Source organism: Aethalodelphis obliquidens, unplaced genomic scaffold, assembly GCF_003676395.1.
Source record: "Aethalodelphis obliquidens isolate GAN/ISIS:26980383/991018 unplaced genomic scaffold, ASM367639v1 scaffold27, whole genome shotgun sequence".
Lineage (NCBI taxonomy): Eukaryota > Metazoa > Chordata > Mammalia > Artiodactyla > Delphinidae > Aethalodelphis > Aethalodelphis obliquidens.
In genome coordinates, this window is record NW_020837971.1 from 16,389,943 (window position 1) to 16,413,461 (window position 23,519).

At 53.0% G+C, this 23,519-nt stretch overlaps 1 protein-coding gene across 6 annotated transcripts in view; it reads left to right on the plus strand.

Annotated features, from left to right (window-relative positions):
* Positions 1-23,519, plus strand: part of RAMP3 (receptor activity modifying protein 3) — a 52,760-nt gene that overhangs the window by 26,539 nt on the left and 2,702 nt on the right. For 4 of the 6 annotated variants that reach the window (XM_027124056.1, XM_027124058.1, XM_027124059.1 and 1 more), the window contains one exon: positions 21,530-21,662. In XM_027124056.1, the coding sequence (XP_026979857.1) occupies positions 21,530-21,662 (133 nt within the window). Of the gene's footprint in view, positions 1-214; positions 3,012-9,077; positions 9,243-21,529; positions 21,663-23,519 lie in introns of those variants that run through there. The other 2 variants (XM_027124057.1, XR_003436600.1) reach the window with 2 other exon arrangements.

Genomic DNA, 23,519 nt, shown 5'->3' on the forward strand with positions numbered 1-23,519 from the left:
CCTAACCGCTTCTCAAAATGCAGATGTAATGGCTCTCTTGCTCACCAGCTTTGGCAGGCTGAGTGATCTGCCAGCCAGAGAGGGTGGGACAGGCATGACCACCACCCATCCATCCATTCATTCAGCAGGTATGCATTGGGCACATACTTTTGACTTGGCACTGTTCAAGGAGCATGCTTCCCACAGGAGACAGACAACCGTTCTTTCATTTCAGCCACAGGGGTGTGTAGGAGAGCAGGGCTGAGATTTGAAGCCAGGGAAGTTGGACAAGCCAGGCTCCAGCATGTGCTACAGAGGGACTTCATGCGAATCAGGTCATTGATGAGGTAAGCAGGCCATGTTATTGAAGGCTCAGGTCTGCCATCACTAATGTGCACTTCAGCCGGAATATCTGTCAGGGTCCAGCTGGAAAAGGAAAGCTTGTTTATGGTGGGACTTTTCCAGTGTATACCTGCTGAGTGAATGGATGGATGGGCAGTGGTCATGTGTGTCCCACCCCTGTCTGGATGTGGTGAAGGAGGTGATTGTAGGGGAGGAGTAGAGGGGGACGGCCGAGGCAGGTGGTGAGTGTGGCGGTCTCTCTGCTGGTCCCCAGGGAAGTGGGGAGCACCTCTGCAATGCGTACATTTCTCAAGCCTGAGAAGGGAGGTTTGGGGAGACGGCCCCGCTCTCTGCCCTCAGGAGACGCTGTGAGGACAAGAGTGCCATCGTGGACTGCCACCAGCCTGCCCGCCCCTATGACTTGGGCAGCGCTGCTCCCCAGAACTTTCTCCAGCGGTGGAAGTATGTCCAGTATGCAGCCACAGGAGGCTCTTGAGTACGAGCGTGACTAGTGCAACTGAGGACCTGAAACTGTAATTTGTTTCATTGTGGGTAATTAAACCTAAATAGTCACACATTTCCTTTGCGAGGGATCTGAGAGCCACATCTCCGAGGCCGCATTGCCAGCTGGCTTCCTGTTAGATCCTGCAGTAGGAGGCGTCAGAGGGGGACTGGAGGGGGTGGGGCAGGAGATGGCCTCCTATCTTGTCCTGGCAGGGTCACTCCTGCAGTGGCCAGCGTCCATCTCCTTCCAGCACCCTGGAGCGGGCCCTGTGGCTCGGTGCTCAGCAGCACCCCTCGGCCAGCCACGCTTGTTCTGTGGATGTCAGGCACGCTGATGGCATCAGAATTTACACCTGTTTGAATTTTGTCTCCCTCATTACTAGCGAGGTGACCGCATTTTACGTTACCCCCGTTTCATCGTCTCCTGTGCCCTGCTTGTTCATACTCTGTGGCCCGCGCACTTTCCTGTCAGGCTGTTACTGATTTGTAGACATTCCTCTTACCTGTTGGATATGAATTCCGTGTGTTGCAAATACTTCCTTTCGTTAGGTTGTTTTTATTACCACTCTATGGTATTCTTTTGTCCTGTGAAAGATGTAAAATTTTATGTGGTCAGAATTGTGCGCTCCTTTATGCCTTCTTGCTATAACCCGGACTAATCTAGCCCAGAGTTAGAAACACATCCTTCTGTAGTTTTAGTAATACTCTGATGGATTTTTTAACGTTAAGTTCTTTTGGTTCATTGGAAATTGTATATGTGCAAGTGTATCAGGTCAGGAATTAATATAATTAATTTCCCTCAAAGCTGACAGAGTGCTCCAAGCCCACTCTTTCCTCCTTGATTTTAAATGCTGCCTGTTTAAGGCCCTGTCCTTTCGTTCAATTTGTTCAGTTCCTTGAATTCTGCTATCGCTCGGCAGTGTGTGTGGTGCGGCATGGCCTGGAGGGAGGGTCAGAGCACACGGCCCGGCTCACGTGGGTACCACTGCAGCTCTGCATGGACCCTGCGCTCCATCTTCAAGGTAAAATCCTGAAGCTCAGAGTTTCAGCGATGTGCTCACTTCACGGACCCTCAGCCTGAGGTTTCCAGCCGAGAGGGCCGGCTCCAAAGCCTGTGTTTTCTAGAAACTCGAGTGACAGGACCGGGGTCTGGGTGGTTCAGAAATGGTGCTCCAGGAGCACCTCAGCGTCAGAGCGCCCAAACCTCTGTCTGGGCTCGTTTTCTCTTCACTCTACACTTTACCTGGGAATCTCGTGCTTTCCTTTGGCTTCAGATACCATCTGGATGCCAAAGACCTATAGGCCTGTTTCTCCACCCAACCTGCCCCCCGGGCTCCAGGCCCAGGCATGGACCTGCCTGGGGACATTCCCCTGCAGGGCTCAAGCAGACCCCTTCCCGCCAGCCCACATCTTTCTTCTCCCCACTCAGGGACCGCCACCAGCACCCCCTGGGGGTTTGAGCTGCCATCCTGGGCAGCCATCTTTGTTTTTTAAATTGTGTTTCGTTGTTGTGGTTGTTTTTGGTTTTTGTTTGTTTGGTTGGTTTTTTTTGGCCTCACCGCACGGCATGTGGCATCTTAGTTCCCTGACCAGGGATCGAACCCGTGCCCCCTGCAGTGGAAGCGTGGAGCCCTAACCACTGGACTGCCGGGGCACTCCCTGGGCAGCCGTCCTTGACTCGTCACTCGCTCTCACTCTGTCCATCCTTTCTGGAGTCCTGTCAGCATCTGCCGGCTGTGCCCTCCCTGTGGCTAGAGGGGCCTGCTGAAAGCACCACCTAATCAGCTCTGCAGAGCAGGCCTACTGCCCGCAAAATAAAACGGACATTCCCTGAGCGCCCCCTGGGGGCTTCACTGCTTTTGGCCTGGCCCACACTCCTCTGGGGCTGGACCTCCTCTTCCTCCCCTGCGCCCTCTCTCACCTCAAGTGAACCCCACTCCCCTGGGCCTCCTCAGAAACCACTCACGTTGGTTTCATGCTGGTTCCTGGTGTCGGGGTCTGTTTCAGGGAGCCCAAGGCAAGACGTGAGCTGTACAGTAAGTCCCCTACATACGAACCTTCAAGCTGTGAACTTTCAAAGATGTGAACGTGTGTTCCATCAATGTCAGGCATGAGCGAAATCGCAGCTCGCCCTCCATGTCCTATTGCTGGCGATCCTTCAGCTCTACCATGTCCCACCTCCTCTCCCTCCTCCAGTCAATAACGCTTCTTGCCTTTTCACTCGATGCCAGCCCCTGGATACCAGCTGTTGTACTGGACTACTGTACTTTCCAAGGTACTGCACTGTAAGATTAAAAAGGTTTATTTTTTGTGTTTGTTTTTATGTATTATTTGTGTGAAAAGTATTATGAACCTATTACAGCACAGTACTACATAGCCAATTGTGTTAGCTGGGTACCTAGGCTAACTCTGTTAGACGTGTGGACAAATTGGACTTACGAATGCGCTCTGGGAGCGGAACTCGCTCACACGTAGGGGACTTACCGTGTTTGTTTTAGGGTGGGTGAGCTTTCCGGAGCTGCCGTGACACTGACCACAAACGCAGCAACTTAAATCCACACGCTTATCCTCTTATAGTTCTGTAGGTCAGAAGTCCAGTTTGGGTCCCTTGGGCTACAATCAGGGTGTCTCAGGGCCCCCTTCTTCCTGGAGACTCCAGGGGAGGATCCATTTCCTTGCTTGTTTGTGTCACTGGCAGAATTCACTTCCTTGCGGTTGTAGGACTGAGGTCCCCCCTCCTCACTGGCTCTCAGCTTCTGAGGTCACCCACGTTTCTTGCTTTTAAAAATTTATTTTTGGCTGCGTTGGGTCTTCATTGCTGGGTGAGGGCTTTCTCTAGTTGAGGCGAGCGGGGGCTTCTCTTCGTTGTGTTGCATGGGCTTCTCATTGCTGTGGAGCACGGGCTCCAGGTGCGTGGGCTTCAGTAGTTGTAGCACGCAGGCTCAGTAGTTGGGGCATGCGGGTTCTAGGGTGCGCAGGCTTCAGTAGTTGTGGCGCATGGGCTTAGTTGCTCCACAGAATGTGGGATCTTCCTGGAGCAGGGATCGAACTCACGTCCCCTGCATTGGCAGGCAGATTCATAGAGGCAGAAAGTAGAATGGTGGTTGCCAGGGGCTGCGGGAGAGGACAAGGGGAATTACTGTTTAATGGGGGCAGAGTTTGGGAAGATGAAAAGTTCAGGATATGGATGGTGGTGTTGGTAGCACAACATGTGAGTTCGCTTAATGCCCCTGAACTGTACACTTGAAAGTGGTTAGGATGGTAAATTTTATGTGATGTGTGTTTCACAACGACAACGACAAAAACAACAACAGCAACACAGAGAGTTGAGTTCTGGGCCCTGGGAAACAGCTGAGGGTCAGGTCCCTCTCCCGGCCGGCCGAGGGGGATCTCCCTGCCGCCCCTACTTTGTGTACAGACCCTCTGCCGCATCACTTGCGGGGGTCACGTCTGGCGCTTCACTGAGGATGGAGAGACAATGTTTCACCGGCAGGAGGCGCCAAGTACCCGTGCACCTGCCCCGCTCCGCCGGCCTGTCCAGCCAAGTCTACCACCGTCTGGGTTTTGAGAGGAGTCTCCCAGAAGGAGCCTCGGCTCCTCTCATGCTGGCTCCTGGGCGAGATGTGTGGAGCCGATACGCCCCGTGTTTCTCTGATCCCATTTGCTCACAAACCCTCCACTTAGAGAAGAAGCTCCTTTACTGTCGAGAGAATTTGCTCCTAAAACCATTACAAGAAAAATTATTGAATAAATATCATGAGACTACTGTGTCAGTCAGGGCTGGATCAGGAGAGAGAAGCCACACCGTAATTGGCACGGGAGAGTTTGATATAGAGGACTGTGAACGGAGACTGGGTGGCCTACGAAGGAACGCAGGACCGCAGCTGTAGGGATGCCTGGTCAGCAGACCCCGGCGGCAGGGGGCCGCACCCTCAGGAGGAGTGAGGCAGGGGCCAGGCGCTGCCTGGGCGCATCATACGTGGGCATGGGAACCGAGCGTCCCCGTGTCACACGTGAGAAGACGCAGGTGCAGGGGTGGCTGCTTCCTCTCTGGGGTCTCAGACCCTGGGGCCCGGCAGTACAGATGGGGAGCAGCCCCTGTGGGATCCAGCAGTGAGCCCTGTCCCCTCCCCTAGGGGCAGGGGATCTCCCCACCCCATGACACCGTCTGAGCTGGTCTCTGGGTGGCACTGGCTGCCAGGCCACTCGCAGGGGAGAAAGACCATGTGGGCTCACCCTTCAGGGCTCAGCTTACTCCACGGGGCCTGAGCCTACCATGAACCACAGGGGAGGGCCTCGTGCTCGTCCAGTGCCTGTGTTTCCCAGAGGACCTGGCATGGGTCCCTGGACCCTGCAGGGGCCCCTCCTCAATCAACACAGCTGCTATTTTCCCATCTGGTGGCCCGTGGCCAGGCAGGGGTGAGGAGAGGACCCTCAGGGAGCTGCCTGCAGGCCTGCTAGAGAAGGTGGGGTCTGATGGCCTTGCCTTCCCAATGCGGAAGCCACCTGCTCAGAGTGGCTGTGCCGCAAGGAGGAGCCAGACGAGGCCGACAGGCATGATGGCTACTCTGGGCCTGTCATGGCCAGCTGGGTCCTCCCCATCTCCACCTCCATCTCCACTGTACCGTCTCCACCCCCACCATCTCTATCTCTACCTCCACCACCGTCTGCACCATCTCCAGCTCCACCATCACCATCTCCACCTCCACCATCTCTATCTCTGCCTCCACCACCATCTGCACCATCTCCAGCTCCACCATGTCCACCTCCACCATCTCCACCATGTCCACCTCCACCACCATCTCCACCTCCACCATCTCCACCTCCACCATATCTATCTCTGCCTCCACCACCATCTGCACCATCTCCAGCTCCACCATCTCCATCGCCACCTCCACCATCTCCATCGCCACCTCCACCACCATCTCCACCTCTACCATCTCTATCTCTACCTCCACCACCATCTGCACCATCTCCAGCTCCGCCATCTCCATCGCCACCTCCACCATGTCCACCTCCACCATCCTCACCTCCAGCACCTCCACCTCCACCATCTCCACCTCCATCCCCCAGTGCCTATGAATCTCAGCATAGAGAAGCTTCTTTGACCTCAATCCTCACCTCTGACCTGAGAATGAGGCAGGGCAGTTATCCCCTTCAGCTTCAGACGGAAAACTCGAAGCTCCCTGAGGGTTTTCGAGCTTGGGGCGGGTTCCTATAAAAGCTGATTGGACCTGTTCTCAAGGGTGTGTGAGCTGAACCGAGGGCAGTTGGGGCTTCAGGGGAACAGGAGGCAGGCTGGCTGGGAGACCCTCAGGTGGGTTTCTGGATCCATCCATGTGGGGAGGAGATGGTTCTAGCCTGTGAGCTCAGGGAATCCCCTGGGCCTGGCCTGTTCTCTCTGCCCTGAGGCCCGAGGGCTGCAGCTGGCCTCCCAGACGTCATCAGCTTGGCCCAGAGGAGCTGGCTGTTTTGTGAGTAGGGGCTTCCATCCCTGGAGGGATCCAGGCTACAGCCTCTCCCCCTCTTAAGGGCAGATTGCTTGCGGATGAAAAAGCATCGTCCTAGGGCAGCACCCACTGTCATGAGCACTGACTCTAACCCCCATGTCCAGGGTGTCCCCTTACCCAGCCTCCACCGTCCCACCTTCCCTTCTCAAGCTCATCTTTCCACAGGGACAGCCCCTCCTGTCTTCCTGGGAACATCACACCCTCACACCCCTGCACCCAGACCTCCTTCCTCGCCATCCTGGGGGAGGCTGGCCCTGACTCAGCCAGGACCTCAATGCAGCTGGAGGAATGTCGAGGTGACCTCTCACCCCAGGGCCGCCCACATGGCTTCTCCTTGTCCGTGAAAAAGCAGCTCTGCACAGCAACAAGCCAGAGCTGCCCATCTCTTAAGTTCTGGCTCTGGAGTTCCCAGAACGTCCCTTCTTCTGTGATCCACAGACCGTAGCAACCACTAATGCCAGCCTGGATCTGGTGGGGGGAGGGGCAGCCAAGAGTCTCTGATGACCTTTGAAGCGTCTCTGATGACCTTTGAAGAGTCTCTGATGACCTCTCTGGAGAGAAGAGGAGCAGCCGGCTCTCAGCAGGGGAGACAGCTCTGCACAGGGGGGGTCCAGTGTGCCCAGCGGGTGCCAGGACAGGATGAATGTGGGAGCAGCAGCGTGGGGCCCCAGCACGATGGCCCCTCTGGGACTCTCCCAACCCCCTTCTCACTACCTGCCTGAAACCACCTGCGCCAGCAGACCACGTGCCCTGTGCACGGGGAACGGAAGCCAGGGCCCTGCCTCTCAGGCACTCTCTCTAACGGGGATGCGTGGGCCTGTAGGCCTCGGGAGTTTGCCCTGGGGCACGGAGGAGCTCCATGGAAGTAGGGTGCAGGGACCCGAGTCTACGGGATGGGGGAGGGGAGGACATCGCAGACAGGGGAGCAGCTTCATCCAGCGCCCTGCCTCCCAGGGTGCTCGTTCCCTAGTACCGGTCAGTGTGGAGCCACAGCCCCAGGCTGGGGCAGGCTCCAGGGTGCTGTCTGATCTGCCCCCCGCATCTGCTAGCTGTGTGCAATCGCCTGCGAGGTCTGGCCTAGCCTCTCTCGTGGAGTGGTGCAGGCCTCTGTGAGTCTGTGGCCGCCTGGGACACTGGTGGACACCTGGGCCGTGCCCTTGGCTTGTCTCCCTTGGTGCAGGGCATCTGAGAGAGGGCAGCTGGCAGGAAACACTGGCTGAGACTTCAGCCCCCGCTGAACGCGTGGAAGGCCTGGGTCACAGGTGCTGAGTCGCCCCTGCATCTGTGCTTGCCACCACCTAGGGCAGAGGCAGGCAGGACGGCTGGTCAATTTTAACTAGCTTGAATTCTCCCTTGAAATAATTCTGTTTGTAATCAGAAAAGGCACAGAAAGCTTCAATCCCTTATTAAGTGGACTTCCTCATGCAAGAAAGGTCAGTTCAGCTCTTGCAGGGTAGTTGTTTTGCGATGCCTGTACTAGAATCCCTCTCCCCAACCCTCCCTCGCATGACCTGGACTTCAGGGTGGCGGTATTACCCATCTTCCACCACTCAGAGAGGCGGAGCCCTTGTCCAGGTGGGGAGCCCACTTGCTCCATCCCTCTGACTTGGGAAGGGCCCAGGCTGAGAGCTACCAATCCCTGAGGGGGCCCCCATCTTCCTGACCCAGCTCCCTGAACCCTCAGACCAGCACGTGCTGGGGGGTGTGTGGACTGGGGGCACCGTAGGGCAGAGGGGTCCCCACCAGTGACAATGTGACCAGCTGTCCACGGGGCCAGAGTCTATGCTAGGGGCTGAGGGTGACAGAGGTGACCAAGCCAGGTGAAGTGATCCATGGTTGGAGAATCCCAAGTCCCTCCCTCCCTCCCCTCAGAGCCCATGACACTCCTCTAGGTCAGGTCCTTAGGGGTACCCAGTCACTCTCCTGGCCCTCGTCTTGTCCCCTGAGCCCTGCAGAGGGCACAGGGCAGGACCAGGGCCTGAGGACGCGGTTCTAGCCATGGGCAGTGGGGTGTGTGCTGGAGTGCAGCCGGGTGCACGCGTGTACGGCCCCACCCGCTCTAGTCCAGAGGGGTGCAAAGGCTCCTGGCACAGGCGAGGCCCCAGGAAAGTATCCTGGGGGCCTGAGGCCAGTAAGAGTTCGGGGATCAGCTGCGCTCCACCCTGAGGGCTCCTCTCCGCACCCTCACACAGAGATATCCCCACTCTCAGCCAGCTCTCTCCCCAGGGGCGCTGCCTTCGCCGGTCTCATGGCCCAGAGACGCACAGCAGTCCTTCTCCAGACACCTTGCCCAGCTCTTCTTCGGGCTGGGGTGAGGGTGGGTGCATCCGCAGAATCCTGCCCGCTCCTTGGCAGGCTGCCCTCACCCGCCCCTCATCTTGCCCCGCAGCCCAGCCGGGCGCGGAGCCTTCCAGGCGCTCACTTGCGGTGGGCCGCGCCCCCAGGGCTGCAGGAAGGGGGCTTGCGCTGGGGAGGGGATCCGTCCTGGGGGAAGGACCGTCCAGTGAGGGAAGACATCTTTTGGGCTATAGGGCGCGTCCTTAGGGTACTCGTCCTAGGGATGGGAGCATCCTGGGGGAGGAAGCGTCCTGAGGGGTAGCACGTCCTGGAGGAGCACGACCTGAGGGAGGGCACCTGGGTGGGAGGGAGGCGCATCCTAAGGGGCGCAGAGCACATCCTGGGGGAAGGCACCTCCTGGGGGCGGGCTTTTTGCGGCCCCATCCCCGCCTGGGCTCCGCCCCCGGGCGCCCCTAGCGCCTCCAGCCGGGACTCAGCTGCACCGCGCGCCGCAGCTGGATGGTGCGCCACACAGCTGGACCGCGCGCCACAGCTGGTCAGCCATGGAGACAAGAGCGCGGCGGCGCCCGCACGTTTTCCCGCTACTGCTGCTGCTGCTGCTGCTCTGCGGTAAGGGGACGCTCGGTCTGGCACCGGGGGCCCAACCGCCTCTGGGGCTGTGGGATCCGCGCGGCCTTTGCCTTCCTGCATCCGCACCTGGCTGCACCTCCTCTCCTGCACCGACCTGGGCGAGCCTGGCGCGCCCCGCTCCGGAGGGGCGAGGGGTGACCGGGTGCGGTCCCCAGGCTCTCTCCAAGCCGATGGCGACGGACCGGACTAGGAAGGAAGGCGCAGGGTCTCCTGCGGGCTCTGCATCGCCAGCCGCAGACTCGGCCTGGGCCTGCCCCTCCCAGCTGCGATGTCCCCGGCCTCGCTGCCCTGGAGCTGGGGACGCCATGCCAGCGCGACACCCCGAGCGAGCAGCGGCGGCGAGCATGTCCGTCTCCCTCCTCCCTGTGAGATAGTGCGCTCCTCGTCCCGGGGCTCCTGCGTTCACACCGGGCGCAGGGGTGTGGACGAGAGGAATCCAGAACTGGGAGGGCTAGATCTTCCCTGCTGTGCCGGTCCTTCCGAGGACAATGTTTCAGTGTGAGTGTGTGTGCGCGCGTCTGGAGAGACTGGCTGGAGGGGGCAGGGGGCGGCTTTCCGAGGCTTCGCCTCTCAGATCCCTTCTCCAGCAAGAAAACACAACTCCTGGGAGAACACATTGCTCACAAATCGGGAATGGATTGAATGAAAAGGTTGTTTTGAAAAATCGTTCTAAAGAAATCATCCAAGAACAAGTAATAGGGTATGCGTGTTTGGGGAGGGCTTCGGTGGGAGAGACTTGCTGAGACTGGGAGTTGCAGAGCAGGGTCTGAGCCTGGCCAGCTCTGGGAGGAGGGAGCCCTGGCCTGGGGTTCAAGGGTCTCAGGCCCTGTCCGTGGGGGCCACTGTCCCCTGGGTCCTTTGGGATGCTCCCTTGCTCTCACTGGTCTCAGTCTCCCTGGCTGTAAGATGCAAAATTGGGCTTATTTGAAATATCATTGTCCGCTTTTTTTTTTTTTCGTGGTACGCGGGCCTCTCACCGTTGTGGCCTCTCTCGTTGCGGAGCACAGGCTCCGGACGCGCAGGCTCAGCGGCCACGGCTCACGGGCACAGCCGCTCCACGGCATGTGGGATCTTCCCGGACCGGGGCACGAACCCGTGTCCCCTGCATCGGCAGGCGGACTCTCAACCACTGCGCCACCAGGGAAGCCCCATTGTCAGCTTTGATGACGTGAAATTTGGAAAAGGCTGCATAGGCCCATCGGCATCTTGAACTCTAGGTTACCCTTCCACTGGAGATGCCTGGGGTGGAGAAAGTGTGACTTCATTTCATATTCTGGGGTTAGAGCCTTAGGGTTAGCTGGGTTTTGTGTTGAAGGAAAGGGTGATTGGTGGCTTCCAGAAATCAGGAGTGCACTGATGTGGCATTTCAGCAACCTTCAAATACAAAGCTCTTGGATGGAGGTTTTAGTCCTTGTAATGGAAGCGGAATCCTTTGCTTCACTATGAGGGAAGCTGAGGTTCTCCTCACCCAGCCTGTAGCATGGAGTTGAGAAGGCCCAAAGGCAGACCCCGTGCAGAAATCTCCTGTGTTAATAATCTTGGGCTCACGTGGGCACGGTTCTGGAGGCCACCTTGTCTTGTCTTGTTGGTCCCAGTGTCCCCCTCCCATGGAGCCTGGGGTGGGGACCAGGCCAGCCTCTCAGCAGACACAGCCCGGTGCTGGTCTGGTCAGCGTGAGGGCCTCAGGAACTGGCTCCTGACTGCGTCAGGGAGAGGCAGGGAGAGGCACACCTGCTCTTGGTCCCGTGCTGCTTTGTCATAGGTGGGATGGGGGCCATATCAGCCCTGGAAGCTGCTGCATCTTGAAGGAGGGTTTCAGGGCTGCCGGCTGTCTATGCTCCGGATCCTGACACCCTGCTGTCCCTGAGCTGCCTCTGAGCTGTGCCAAGTGGGGGGCCTGGCTTCCCAGGGCGCAGGGCCACAGGGGGGGGCTGGTTCCTCTGGACCATAGGGGCCCATCAGGGGCTCTGAAGGGCCCATCAGGGAAGATGCTTCTTTGAAAATTACAGACCCTAATTCAGAAGCAGTTGCTGCCGTGCAGGGCCCTGGGGTAGTGAGGTCAAGAGAAGTCCACTCAGCTGGGCCTCTGCCTCTGTGTCTGTTCCCACCTGGAGCCAACACTGACCTCAGCTTGGGCTGCTCACTGCTCAGAAGTCAATGTTCGAGAGACAGGAGTTGGCGGGGGGAAAGAGATGCTTTATTCAGGAATCCAGGAACCTGGGAAGATGGCAGACTAGCATCCCCCAAACCAACTCCGCGTTGCCAATCAGAGGGCAGGAGCTTTCAAAGGAAAGCTTCCAGGACGTGCAGGAGACTGCGTGCAGAACACATGGAGCCGCTTGCGTCATGGCGACAGTCTGATCATCACGCAGGTAGCCTTTCCCCTCTGGCAGCGGTTTTTATCAAGTATGTACAAAACAGCCCAGGAGTATGCATCAGACACTGTCATCTGTCTTCTTCAGGGAGGGAATAAAGATTCTGTGACTGCTCTATGGCTGATTTACTCTTTAACTTGTTACCATTCTCTAGGCCCAACTGCTATTTTTGTCACTACCTGTCTACATCCTTTCAATCATTACTTCTTGAGCCAGGCTTTTGTGACTCAGGGGAGGCCCCTAGGAGACTAAAGCTTTTTGCTGCAAACAAGAAACAGGGGACCCAGAAGGGCTTCTGTACCTGAGAGGGTCCTGCAGAGTCCTGCTTGGTTTCAGTCCCCGCTTTTCTTTGATATTTTCCAGTCCTGAGGAGGAAGAGGTGCAGAATATGAAAGGGAAGAAAGTTTTGGATAGAAAGGTTAATCACAAACTTAGCAGAGGAACTTGGCTTTGGTTCCGTTTTTGTTTTAACTTTTCCCAAATCTTTGAGGGAATGGGGTGATGATCACTCTGGTTACTTCCTGGTGAGACGAGGCCTAGTCCTGCCTCAATTTGGGGAATTGGACACAGAGTTGGAAATAGTCCCTATTTCCAAGCTTAGCATCAATATTTTGTATTATGAAAACTTTACTTCCCTCTTTGATTGCTTTGTCATAGCACCTAGACAAACATTTGAAAATTAGTAGATATATTACAATGAGGATAATAATCAAAATGCGTGTTTGTACTATTCTCCAAATGTATTTTTTCCCTTAATGGTTAAAGCAGACATACAATGTATGTTTAATAGACCACAAACAGGCTGTTTTAAATTAGCATAAAATTTGAGTTAAATCATGTAAACCAGAAAGACTTCCCTATACCTCAATATGTGAAAATTTCTTCTGTCATTTCCCCCTTTTGATTGCAAATCTTTCAGTAGAAAGCACTGATGATCAAAGTATCTGTCCCTTGATTGTGTTTGCTGCCTGCCCTGGGTCTATCATGTCCCTTGGTGCTACTCCTACTTTTTGTTTATATGTTTGCCTAGTTATCCATGTTGGGGGAAAACTAATCAGACATAACAAACAGCTACAAAGGTATGTTGACAGGGAAACATTTTATAGGTTATACATCTTATCAATTGTATCAAATTGTCACACAAACATTGCACGTGCTCCAAGCAGTAGACTTAAAGCAAGCAGTGATACATGTCACGAGTAGTTATACTCTGTGACAACTTTATTAGAGAAATTTTTTCATATCATGTTTTCCATGTAGTTTAATAGACCAAATAATCTTAATTAGTTTAATATGGCTTTCTTTCTTTTTTTTTTTTTTTTTTGGCGGTATGTGGGCCTCTCACTGTTGTGGCCTCTCCCCAACGTTGTGGAGCACAGGCTCCGGACGCGCAGGCTCAGTGGCCATGGCTCACGGGCCCAGCTGCTCCGCGGCATGTGGGATCTTCCCAGACCAGGGCACGAACCCGTGTCCCCTGCATCGGCAGGCGGACTCTCAACCACTGCGCCACCAGGGAAGCCCTAATATGTCTTTCTGAGATGGCTCAGGGGCCCTTTGGGAAACTCAAAGTTAGCTAGAGAAAGAAACTTACAGTCTGTTATCAAAGCCGCTCAATATTCCAGGAAAACTTTGTTCTCTTAACAGAGAGAGAAAAACAAACTCTAGTCCTGTATTAGTTTGCTTTTAAATTCAATCTAATCTCAATCAATCCTGACCATGCACAAAACTCTTTTCTTAAGGTTCCTTTTCCATAAACCTTCTACAACTTTCTGTATCTATATAAGTTTGTCCCTTATTTTTTCCCATCTAGAAACAATGAGCTCTAGGACAAAATTATTTTCCCTTTTTCTTTAACAAAAATATCTCCATCCTTCTCTTGCTGACAACGTATTTTCTTTACATTCTGAAATGATTTCCTTATTATTTCTAATAGTTTAATCGCATATTTATTAGAATTTTTAACCCTTAAAAACCTTAATCGCCAGCAAAAACCAAAAGCCAACTAACTGAACTGTTTGTTATACCAGCGTTTCCTGATTGGCAAACTTATAAATATGTTCTCTAACCTCTAAAAACATTTCTTAAAAAATACGTTTTTATAGCATAATTTCTCTTTAAAGTGGTTCAAGATGTCTGTCTAATAAACCCAAACACCTTTAGTTTTTTTTTCTCTTGTAAGACAAAAGAAGATAGACTTGTCTAGCAATCAATGTTCCAGTACTTTATCTTAAAAATGACCTAGACCTTCAAGAAATGTTTATCATTTAACTTAATTCAGAAAAACTCGAAAGTTTCAAGTTACTAAGAATCTGGAAAGACTAAAACATAATTACTTCTAAAGAGTTCACCTAAAAGCTTCTATACCACTTATCTCTATTTTTTTTACTTATGACAGTATCATCATACAAAATGAATTTTCTTGTTGACAAGTTTTTCAGTAGATATAATATGAATTGACTGACTTTCAGTAAACCTAGGTACAATAAAATTATCATACTTAACACTGATGACTCTAAAGACATGTCTGTATTAACTATACTTAAACTAACTTTAATGCTGGATATTAATTTAATACTGAATATTCCCCAGATCACATGAACCTGAAATTCATTTTGGTTAGTTTTTTGTTGTATTTAGAAATGTTTGACTTGTAAGCACTTACTTTTCTTTAAGCCAATTAAGTAGCGCTCATTTACAAATTAGTTTTGGTAATACTATCCAGAGATAAAGACATATAATTATAATGTATACATAGACATACATATATCCAGATAGGCAGAGATCTCATAGCTTCATTTAATTAATTAATTAATTAATTAATTAATTAATTAATTAATTTATGGCTGCGTTGGGTCTTCGTTGCTGCGCGTGGGCTTCCCTAGTTGCGGCGAGTGGGGGCTCCTCTTCATTGCGGTGCGTGGGCTTCTCATTGCGGTGGCTTCTCTAGTTGTGGAGCATGGGCTCTAGGTGTGTGGGCTTCAGTAGTTGTGGCAGGTGGGCTCAGTAGTTGTGGCGCACGGGCTTATTTGCTCCATGGCATCTGGGATCTTCCTGGACCAGGGATCGAACCCGTGTCCCCTGAATTGGCAGGCAGATTCTTAACTACTGCACCACTGGGAAGTCCCATACCTTCATTTTAAAACTTATTCATGAATCAGGTATTTATTTCAGTACGAAACTTATTAGTTTATAAATCTTATCCCATTTTTCCTCTCTATTGTGAAACAGCTCTAATGCATAATAGTAGCGTAGTTTAGGGACCCATTAAAGGGCAAACTTTTCCCCCTGAATCTAGGGAGTATTATGGCCAGGTTGTATTACAAAGGAAAATCATCTTTTTACATTTCATTGCTTTGCAACTGGAAGTGGTCCACTTCTGCAGGACGCACCCTGAGGTGCTGCATTCAGAAAACAGATTTTGTTTCCCATAGAAGTCACACTTATGCCCAAGACAAATGCAAAGATACACACAAAGAACAAAATTCAACTCTTGTAGCACAAGAACAGAAGGGTGAAGTCCAACAATTCCCTCGACTTACCCAAATGAGATTCCCTCTTTTTAACAACAAACAACATACAAATGGAAAGATAGGGAATCAGGACATCGTGTGTCATGGCAATTCACCTGACCAGTGTAAAACCAAAAATAATAGTTGGACTAAGTTAAGTTTACTTACTTGAGTTTAAAAAGCCTCTCCCCCCATCCTTTTTCACTTTTGGTTGAAGTTCTACTAATTAACCCAAGGCCTACTGCTCGGTTTCATGCCTAGCCCTTGACCAGCCCCTTGGGTCTGGGTGTGAATTCTGGGGGCCTCCCTTTGCAGCAGCTTAACCCCAAGATTATGAGACACTTACTTACTGGCCCTTAGCTTCAGTTTCCCCCACTCTAGTGTGGATGCAGGAATAGCAACCTATAAAGGGCTGTTGTGATAGCCATTTGGATTCAACGAGTTCAGTCCCCATAACGATGTGCGGGGACCAAGAGTGTGGAATGAAAGGGTTGTGTGTATGGGAAGCTCCCATCAGTGCCTGGCACACATTCTGTGGGCACTTGAGTTTGCTAGCAGCTGTGGCTACCAGTGGCTCACAGCACCCCCAGACAGAGTGCCCATGCCAGTGTGTATGTGTATGAACATGTCACTGTCACTGTTTTTGTCACGGGTGGGCGTAATGTTGTTGTGCTGTTGAGCCACCTCCTGTCACATTGGATTCTGTGGACTCAAGCGAGCCCAGAGGCAGTGGCTGGATATCAAGTACCCCAGTGACGCAGTGATTGCAAGGAGGTGGTTAGCCGAGAGGTGTTTGAAGGTCCTCTGACGTCCCTATTCATCATATAGATACAGAAACTGAGGTCCAGGGTGGGGAGGGAACTCCTCAGACTGCAGGGACTGGGGGCAGAACCTTTCAGAAACCACACCCTCCCACAGCCCTACTGGCCATGGCCCATCGCTGCAGAGCCTGCCGAGTCTGCTCGATGCTGATTTGCCCAAGAGGAAAACGAGAGCTCCTGTATTTCATTTCCAAGTGACTGGCCATAAAAGGCCTTTCTCTTGGAAATGCATCTGTTTGGCTGTTTCTCATCTCCCAGAGTCTGGAAGTCCCCTAGACAAAAGGAACACAGTGCATTTTCTTTGTTTCCCTGATGGAACCAACTGAAATGGTTTTCTATTTCAACTTAATTCCCGAGACCTTTACTAATGCAGCTGGTAGCTTGAGTGGGCGGCAGCAACACACTTTCTTGGTGTTGTCAGGAATCTGCATCTTTACCTCACTGTTATAACACAGGGCAGGTTGTTGGGTTTGGCTGGGAGCCCCTGAAGCCTGTGCATCAGAAATGGTGCCATGGGCTTCCCTGGTGGCGCAGCGGTTGAGAATCTGCCTGCGAATGCAGGGGACACAGGTTCGAGTCCTGGTCTGGGAGCATCCCACACGCCGCGGAGCAACTAGGGCCGTGAGCCACAACTACTGAGCCTGCGCGTCTGGAGCGTGTGCTCCGCAACAAGAGAGGCCGCGATAGTGAGAGGCCCGCGCACCGCGATGAAGAGTGGCCCCCGCTCGCCACAACTAGGGAAAGCCCTTGCATAGAAACGAAGACCCAACACAGCAAAAATAAAATTAAAAAAAAAAAAAAAAAAAAGAAATGGTGCCGTAATTACCAGTCTCCCCACCCCCTCACGGAGGGCACCTGTGGTTGATCAGACAGGTGTCCCATGGTGCCTCCCCTGTGTATCCTCACAGCATCCCCCGCCCGCCCCCCATGGGCGGGAGAATTTATCCCAGGAAACCTGCCTTAGGATGTCACGTGGTCCTTGATGATACATTCTCAACCTGCCCTGGCCAGGCCCCTGTGGTGCTGGGTATGTGGCGATTCTGGGACACGTGGAGATTCTGGGTTCATGGAGATTCTGTCCATGAGGAAGCAAGAAGGAAGAGGAGGAAGGGGCTCCAGTGGTGGGGAGAAGTGGGAGGGGAGGAGGAGAAAGCCCTGGGCTGGGTCTTAGTGATCCGACAGGTGGCCGTTGGGTCAGGCTGAGGATGTCTAGGTGTTCCAAGTCCAGGGGTCCAGGTCCAAGGGGTCCAAGAGGTCCAGGGGGTCTGGGTATTCAAGGTCCAGGGGGCATTTAGGAGGTCCAGGGTCCAGGTATTCAAGGCCCAAGGGGTCCAGGGGGTCCAGGTCCAGAGGATTAAAGTCCAGGTCATCCAGGTCCATGGATCCAGGTTCAGTCGGGTCTAGATGGTGGTCCAGGTGGTCTAGACGGGCCAGGTCCAGTCAGGCCATGGCTGGGAGGAGTGGCAGCAGCCAGCAGGGGCGAACAGTGTGAGACTTGCCTGGCCCGTGCCCATGTGGGAGGTGGGTGGAGCCCAGGACAGCCATGAAGGATACTGAGAGGATACTGTCAGGGGATGACAAGACCAGGCCCAGGAATGGGTACAAGGGCTGGATGTCAGGTGGACTTTCAGAGCCTGTGGTGGGGAGCCTGTCAGTGAGCTGCGGGGAAAAGATGCCTTTGGAACAGGGCAACCAGTGGGAGAAAGGAGCATAGGCTGCCTTCTCATCATCTGCCTCCACCTCAGCCTGAGAGCCTGCGTTCCCTAAAGTCACTGACTGCGGGCCTGCACGGCCCTGGACCCAGGGCTGCACCTGGGTTTGGCCCCCTACCGTGTTACTGAGCAGGTCGATGACTTTTCCCGGTCACAGTGGTCCTGTCTTGTCGGGCTGTTGCAGGGCTCGGCGAGCTGGACCACACTTAGGACAGGGCACTCAGTGGACATTGGTCAGTACTGAAGCGGAGGGAAGCCGGGCAAGGAGGTGTCACGGCAGGTGTCACGGCTCCATTTCCAGATAGGGAAACCGAGCCTCAGAGAGGAGAGTGAGTGCGTCTGGGCTGGGGAGCAGAGCCACGGGGCTGTCTGACTCCCCTCTGACTCTTGGTTTCAGCGCTCCCATTTTGTGTCTCTTACTCTGCAGAGTGTGGGCCTGGGTCTCGCATCACCCACCTGGAGCTTGTCAGAGATTAGCATCTTGGTGCCCCAGGCCTGCGGGGTTAGAATCTTCATTGCACAAGATCTCCACGTGCCTGTGTGCACGTAACTGTGAGCAAGCATTGCTCTTCCCACTTGTTCTCAGCTCTGACAGCACGTTGGAATTATGTGGGCGTAGGGGCAGTTTAACAAACACCGATTCTTGGTCCCTGTCTCAGGGCCTGGGCTGTGGCCTGGGTGAGTCTGGTGTGCGGCCAAGTCAGACACCTCACGTGGTCACCCTGAGAGACTCAGTCTCTTAAATGATATTATATCAATTCACGTATAGCACAAGAACCTTCCATTTTTGCCCTTTATATTATCACTGTCATACATTTTATTTAAACTTAAGTTGTAAATCCACAATACATTATTTATTTTTTTATTTATTTTTATAAATTTATTTATTTATTTTTGGCTGCTTTGGCTCTTCGTTGCTGCATGCGGCCTTTCTCTAGTTGCAGCGAGCGGGGGCTACTCTTCATTGCGGTGCGCGGGCTTCTCATTGCGGTGGTTTCTCTTGTTGTGGAGCACGGGCTCTAGGTGCACGGGCTTCAGTAGTTGTGGTTCACGGGCTTAGTTGCTCTGCATTATGTGGGATCTTCCCGGACCTGGGATTGAACCCGTGTTCCCTGCACTGGTAGGTGGATTCTCAACCACTGCGCCACCAGGGAAGTCCCCACAGTACGTTATTGTTTTTGTTTTCACAGTCAGTTATCTTTTAAAAGATTTAAATGTTGAGAAACAAACTTTATATATTTACTCCTAGAGTTACAATTTCTGGTGCTCTTCATTCCTTTGTGAAGATCAATATTTACTTCTGATATTATTTTCCTTCTCCCTAAAGGAAATTCTTAAATATTACTTGAAGTTTGAGTGTGCTTGTAAAACCTTCTTTCAACTTTTGAATGTTTGAAAAAACTTTTATTTTTTAAAAAAGCTTTTTGAGATATAACTCACATACCACACATTCACCCATTTAAAGTATATAGTTCAATGTTTTTTAGTATATTTACGGAGTTTTGCAACTATCACCACCATCCAGTTGAGAACATTTCATCACTCCTAAATAAATTCCATGCTCACTGGCAGTGATGACTCGTTCCACCAACCCCCTTGGCCTTAAGTAATCTAATCTGCACTCTGCCTCTATAGATTTGGCTATTCTGCAGACTTCATTAAATGGAATCATACAATATGTGGTATTTTGTGACTGGCATCTTTCACTTAACATAATGTTTTCAAGGTTTATCCAAGCTGTAGCACGTGTCAGTACTTCATTCTTTTATGGAAAGAAATTACACTACTACCTCTAGTAGTGTGATTGTGGGGTCATATAGTCATTGTATTTTTAACATTTTGAGAAACTGCCAGGAAACTATTTTTCAATGTGGCTGCATCATTTTACGTTTCTGCCAGCAGCATATGAGGGTTCAAATTTCTCCACATCTTCACCAACATTTGTTAGATCTTTTTTTTTCTCCCCTCCCCTCCCCCCACCTCTGTTAGATCTTTCTGATAATAGCTATCTTGGGGGGTGTGAAGTGATATCTGATTATGGTTTTGACTTGCATTGCCCTGATGGCTAACGATGTTGATTGTCTTCTCATGTGCTTATTGGTCATTTGTGTATATTTTTGGAGAAATGTTTATTCAGATCCTTTGCCTATTTTTAAATGGGTCATTGCTCTCTTTTTATAGAGTCATAAGAGTTCTTTATCTATTCTAGATACAAGCCCCTTATCAGAAATACGATTTTCATACATTTTCTTTCATTCGGTGGGTTGTCTTTTCACTCTATTGATGGTATCTTTTGAAGAACAAAAGTTAAAAAATTTGATATAGTTCACTTTCTGTCTTTTTCTTTTGTTGTTTGTGCTTTTGGTGTCATATTTAAGAAGACTTTGTCTTATACAAGGACACAAAGACTTTCTCCTTTTATCCTAAGAATTTTTATAGTTTAGCTCTCTTATATGTTTTGAGTTAATTTTTGTGTAAATTGTGAGGAAAGGGTCTAACTTTATTCTCTTGCATGTGTATATGCAATAGTTCCAGCACCATTTGTTGAAAAGACTATTCTTTCCCTGGTGAATTGTCTTGGTACATTTAGAGAAAATAATTTTATTCCGAAATGAAGGTTGATTCTTGCACTCTCAATTTTATTCCATTGATCTATATGTCTACCCTCATGCCAGTGCCACACTGTCTTCATTATTGTAAGATTATTGTAAGTTGTGAAGTTGTGAGTCCCACATAGGCACACATACACCGGATACACACAGTAGGGCAGCGTGCACATAGACACACACATGTACAAACACACATACCACACAGACATATGTATACACACATACACACATCAGGACACACACGGCAGGGCAGCACACATATATACATACACACATACATACGTCAGGATACACATGGCAGGGCAGATATACCTACACACACAACAAACACAGATGTGAACACAACACACACACACTAAGACACACATGGCAGGGCAGCGTACACAAAGACACACACACACACATAGATGCACACACATACATATATCAGTACAACATATGTACTCCAGGACATGCACAGCAGGGCTTTCTCTTGATTATATGATGGGAGCCAAAGCTGGGGGTCACGAGAGGGAAGATTACGAGGGGGGGAACTGACCCCTGGAAATCGGATGCCTGGAGAGGGTGGGGGGACGGGTCCTGAGGGTCAGACAGGCAGGTGTTCCCAGTGGGAGGAGGGTGTTCTCTGGGGGTGGAGGGCACAGGAAGTGTTGGGGGCAGAGTTCCGGAAGAGTGATGAGAAATCCTGGGGCAGGGGTCCTGCCAGACCCCAAGAGTGTTCAAAGGCCTGGCCGCTGTTGCTGGACCCTGCAGCCCTCAGCCCCTGGCCTCCTGGAGTTCAAGGGGGTGGCTTTGACAGGGTGGGCAGTCCTTACTGTCAAGGGGCCTCTGTCGCTGCCCAGAGGCCTGGGACTGTCATCAGACTCTCAGAACGCTTCCTGGGACATGCTGCGGGTGCCCTCACCCTCGAGGTGCAGTGGTCGCCCCTGCTCCCTGTCCCCACCCAGCCCGGACTCCGTCAGCCCTCAGCCTCTCCACTCCCGGGACCCCTGTCCCTCTGCATGCTGTCCTCTTACCTGCTTCTTCCCATGCCGCCCTGGGAGGCCACGGGCCCTCTGGGTCCTGTCTCCTGGATGCCTCCAAGTGGGTCACTCTTTCTGCACTGGCTTCAACCTCCCCGGGTCACATGGAGGTCAAGGTGAAGGAGGAGGACCCCAGCTGGCCTTAAGGGTCATCAGCAGGAGCCCTTCAAGGCTCATGCCAGCAATTCCAGCAGTGCTCACGGCTGTCTCCTCTCTAGGGGAGTGTCCCCCAGTGGGCGGCTGCAATGAGAAGCGCATGCTGGCCATGCTGCCCCACTGCGGCCAGACCTTTGCTGAAAGGATGAAGAAGGTGGAGGTCTGGAAGTGGTGCAACTTGTCGGAGTTCATCGTGTGAGTGTCCCTGCTCAGGCACTGGGCCTGCCCTCGCCCTGCCCTCGCCCTGCCCTCGCCCAGCCCACGCCCTGCCCTCACCCAGCCCACGCCCTGCCCATGCCCTGCCCGTGGCTGGACTACCCTCTGCCCACAGCCCGTCTGTATCCTGCTGACCGTGTGCCCGTGCCCCGCCCTTGCCCTGCCTACGTCCTGCCCTCGGCGTCTGTGCCCCGCATGCTCCGAGGTCCACTCCAAGCCTCACAGCCCTCCGCTCCCCACACGGACCACCCTGGCAGTTCCAAACTGGACACTCCAGGCTGTGTGTCCCCCATTCCTCTGAGCGAGGTCATGTCTCTGGGAAACCCTGACACCCACTGCCCTTCCAGAATTGGGTTAGTGCCCTGCCCTGGCGTGCCTGCCTCTCTTCACGGTCCATGCTGGGTGGAAATTGTCATTTTGGGTTTTCTTCACAGCACTGGCCAGGGCTGGGTTGGTAGTCAGGACCAGTGGACCCCAGAGAAACTGAACCCCGCTGGTTTCTACCTGGTGCGGCGGGAGCAGTGCCTCACCACAGAGAGCCCCACGTTCTAGAAGCTCCCGAGGTTTTTGATCTCCTCTGGTCACACCTAGCATCAAGTGTCAAGGTGGCCCTTTCACCTCCTCAGAAATCACCTACGGGCTGTGCCCGCCCTCCTCCACTTCCCACTTGGCCATCTCAATCTGGTGCGCTGCTGGCGGCCGCTGCAGACTCACACTGTCCTGTGAGCCGTGCTTGCCTGGAGGCCCCACCCTCCCTGGGAGCCCCGGATTTGCTCAGTTGCATCAGCCCTTTCTCCTCCAAGACCCCGGCCCCTGTGCTCTCTGCCCCCAGTGGCTGTTCTAGGGGCTTCCATGCCCAACTCCCCCGGGGACAGTGGCAGGCCCCTCGCAGACATAGTTGTTCGCTGAACCAAACAGTATGAAATTTCTGTGTCTGCTGGGAAAGGGGGCTGGGGGCTCGGTAAGGGGCTTGGCCAGGCTTCTTCTTGTCCTCTGAGCCTGGCCTGGACGCCAAGCCTGGAGTGGACACACAGGGGTCCGGGGTAAGGGAGGATGAGGTGGGCGCTTCCCATCCTGTGCCTTTGTCACCTGCTAAAGCCTCAGCGAGGAGATCAGACATCCAGCCCTGGGGCCTGAGGACAGCAGAGGGGGCAGCCAGGAGGGGGGTCTGGGAGTTGGAGAGAGAGGGGCCGACTTCCACCTGAGTAGGGAAATTTGCCTGGCGGGGGAGGGAGTCTGACGGGGGCGGTTTGCCTCGCTCCCGGCCTCTGCATCCCCCTTTCCCAGCTGGCCTATGGCTGCGTCTTCTCTTGCTCTGGAAGCCAGACTGAAGGGAGGACATGGGGAGGCCCTGGGTGACCAGGGGACACTTGGGAAGCACAGACCCTGTCGTGACCCTGGTTCTGCGATGTCACACAAACAGCAGCTTCCTTGTGAAGGACACCCTGATTTCGTCTCCAGCCTGAACTTGGGCTGGCGAGTTAACAGGGCTTGGGAGCAGTGTGTGCAAATGTGTGCATCCCTGCCTTCTGTCTCCCCAGCCCAGGGAAGGGCGGGATGCTGGGGTGTGGGAGTTGGCCTCTACAACTCCTGCCATGTGCCTGAGTGCCCGACCTTTCGGTGTCTTTTATCCTAAAAGCGTTTGCTATTAAAATTCGGAGCCACTTCCCAGCGTTCTTGGGAAGCACCAGGTGTGGGCATTCTGCGCCTGGCCCCGTAGGTCGACCCACGGAGTTGGGTGTTGTGCTCAGCTCTGCCCCATTCCTGGCCTTTGGGGCTCACCCCGAGACCTCACCGAGCACCTACTATGTGCCAGGCACTTGTCAGCAGTGTATT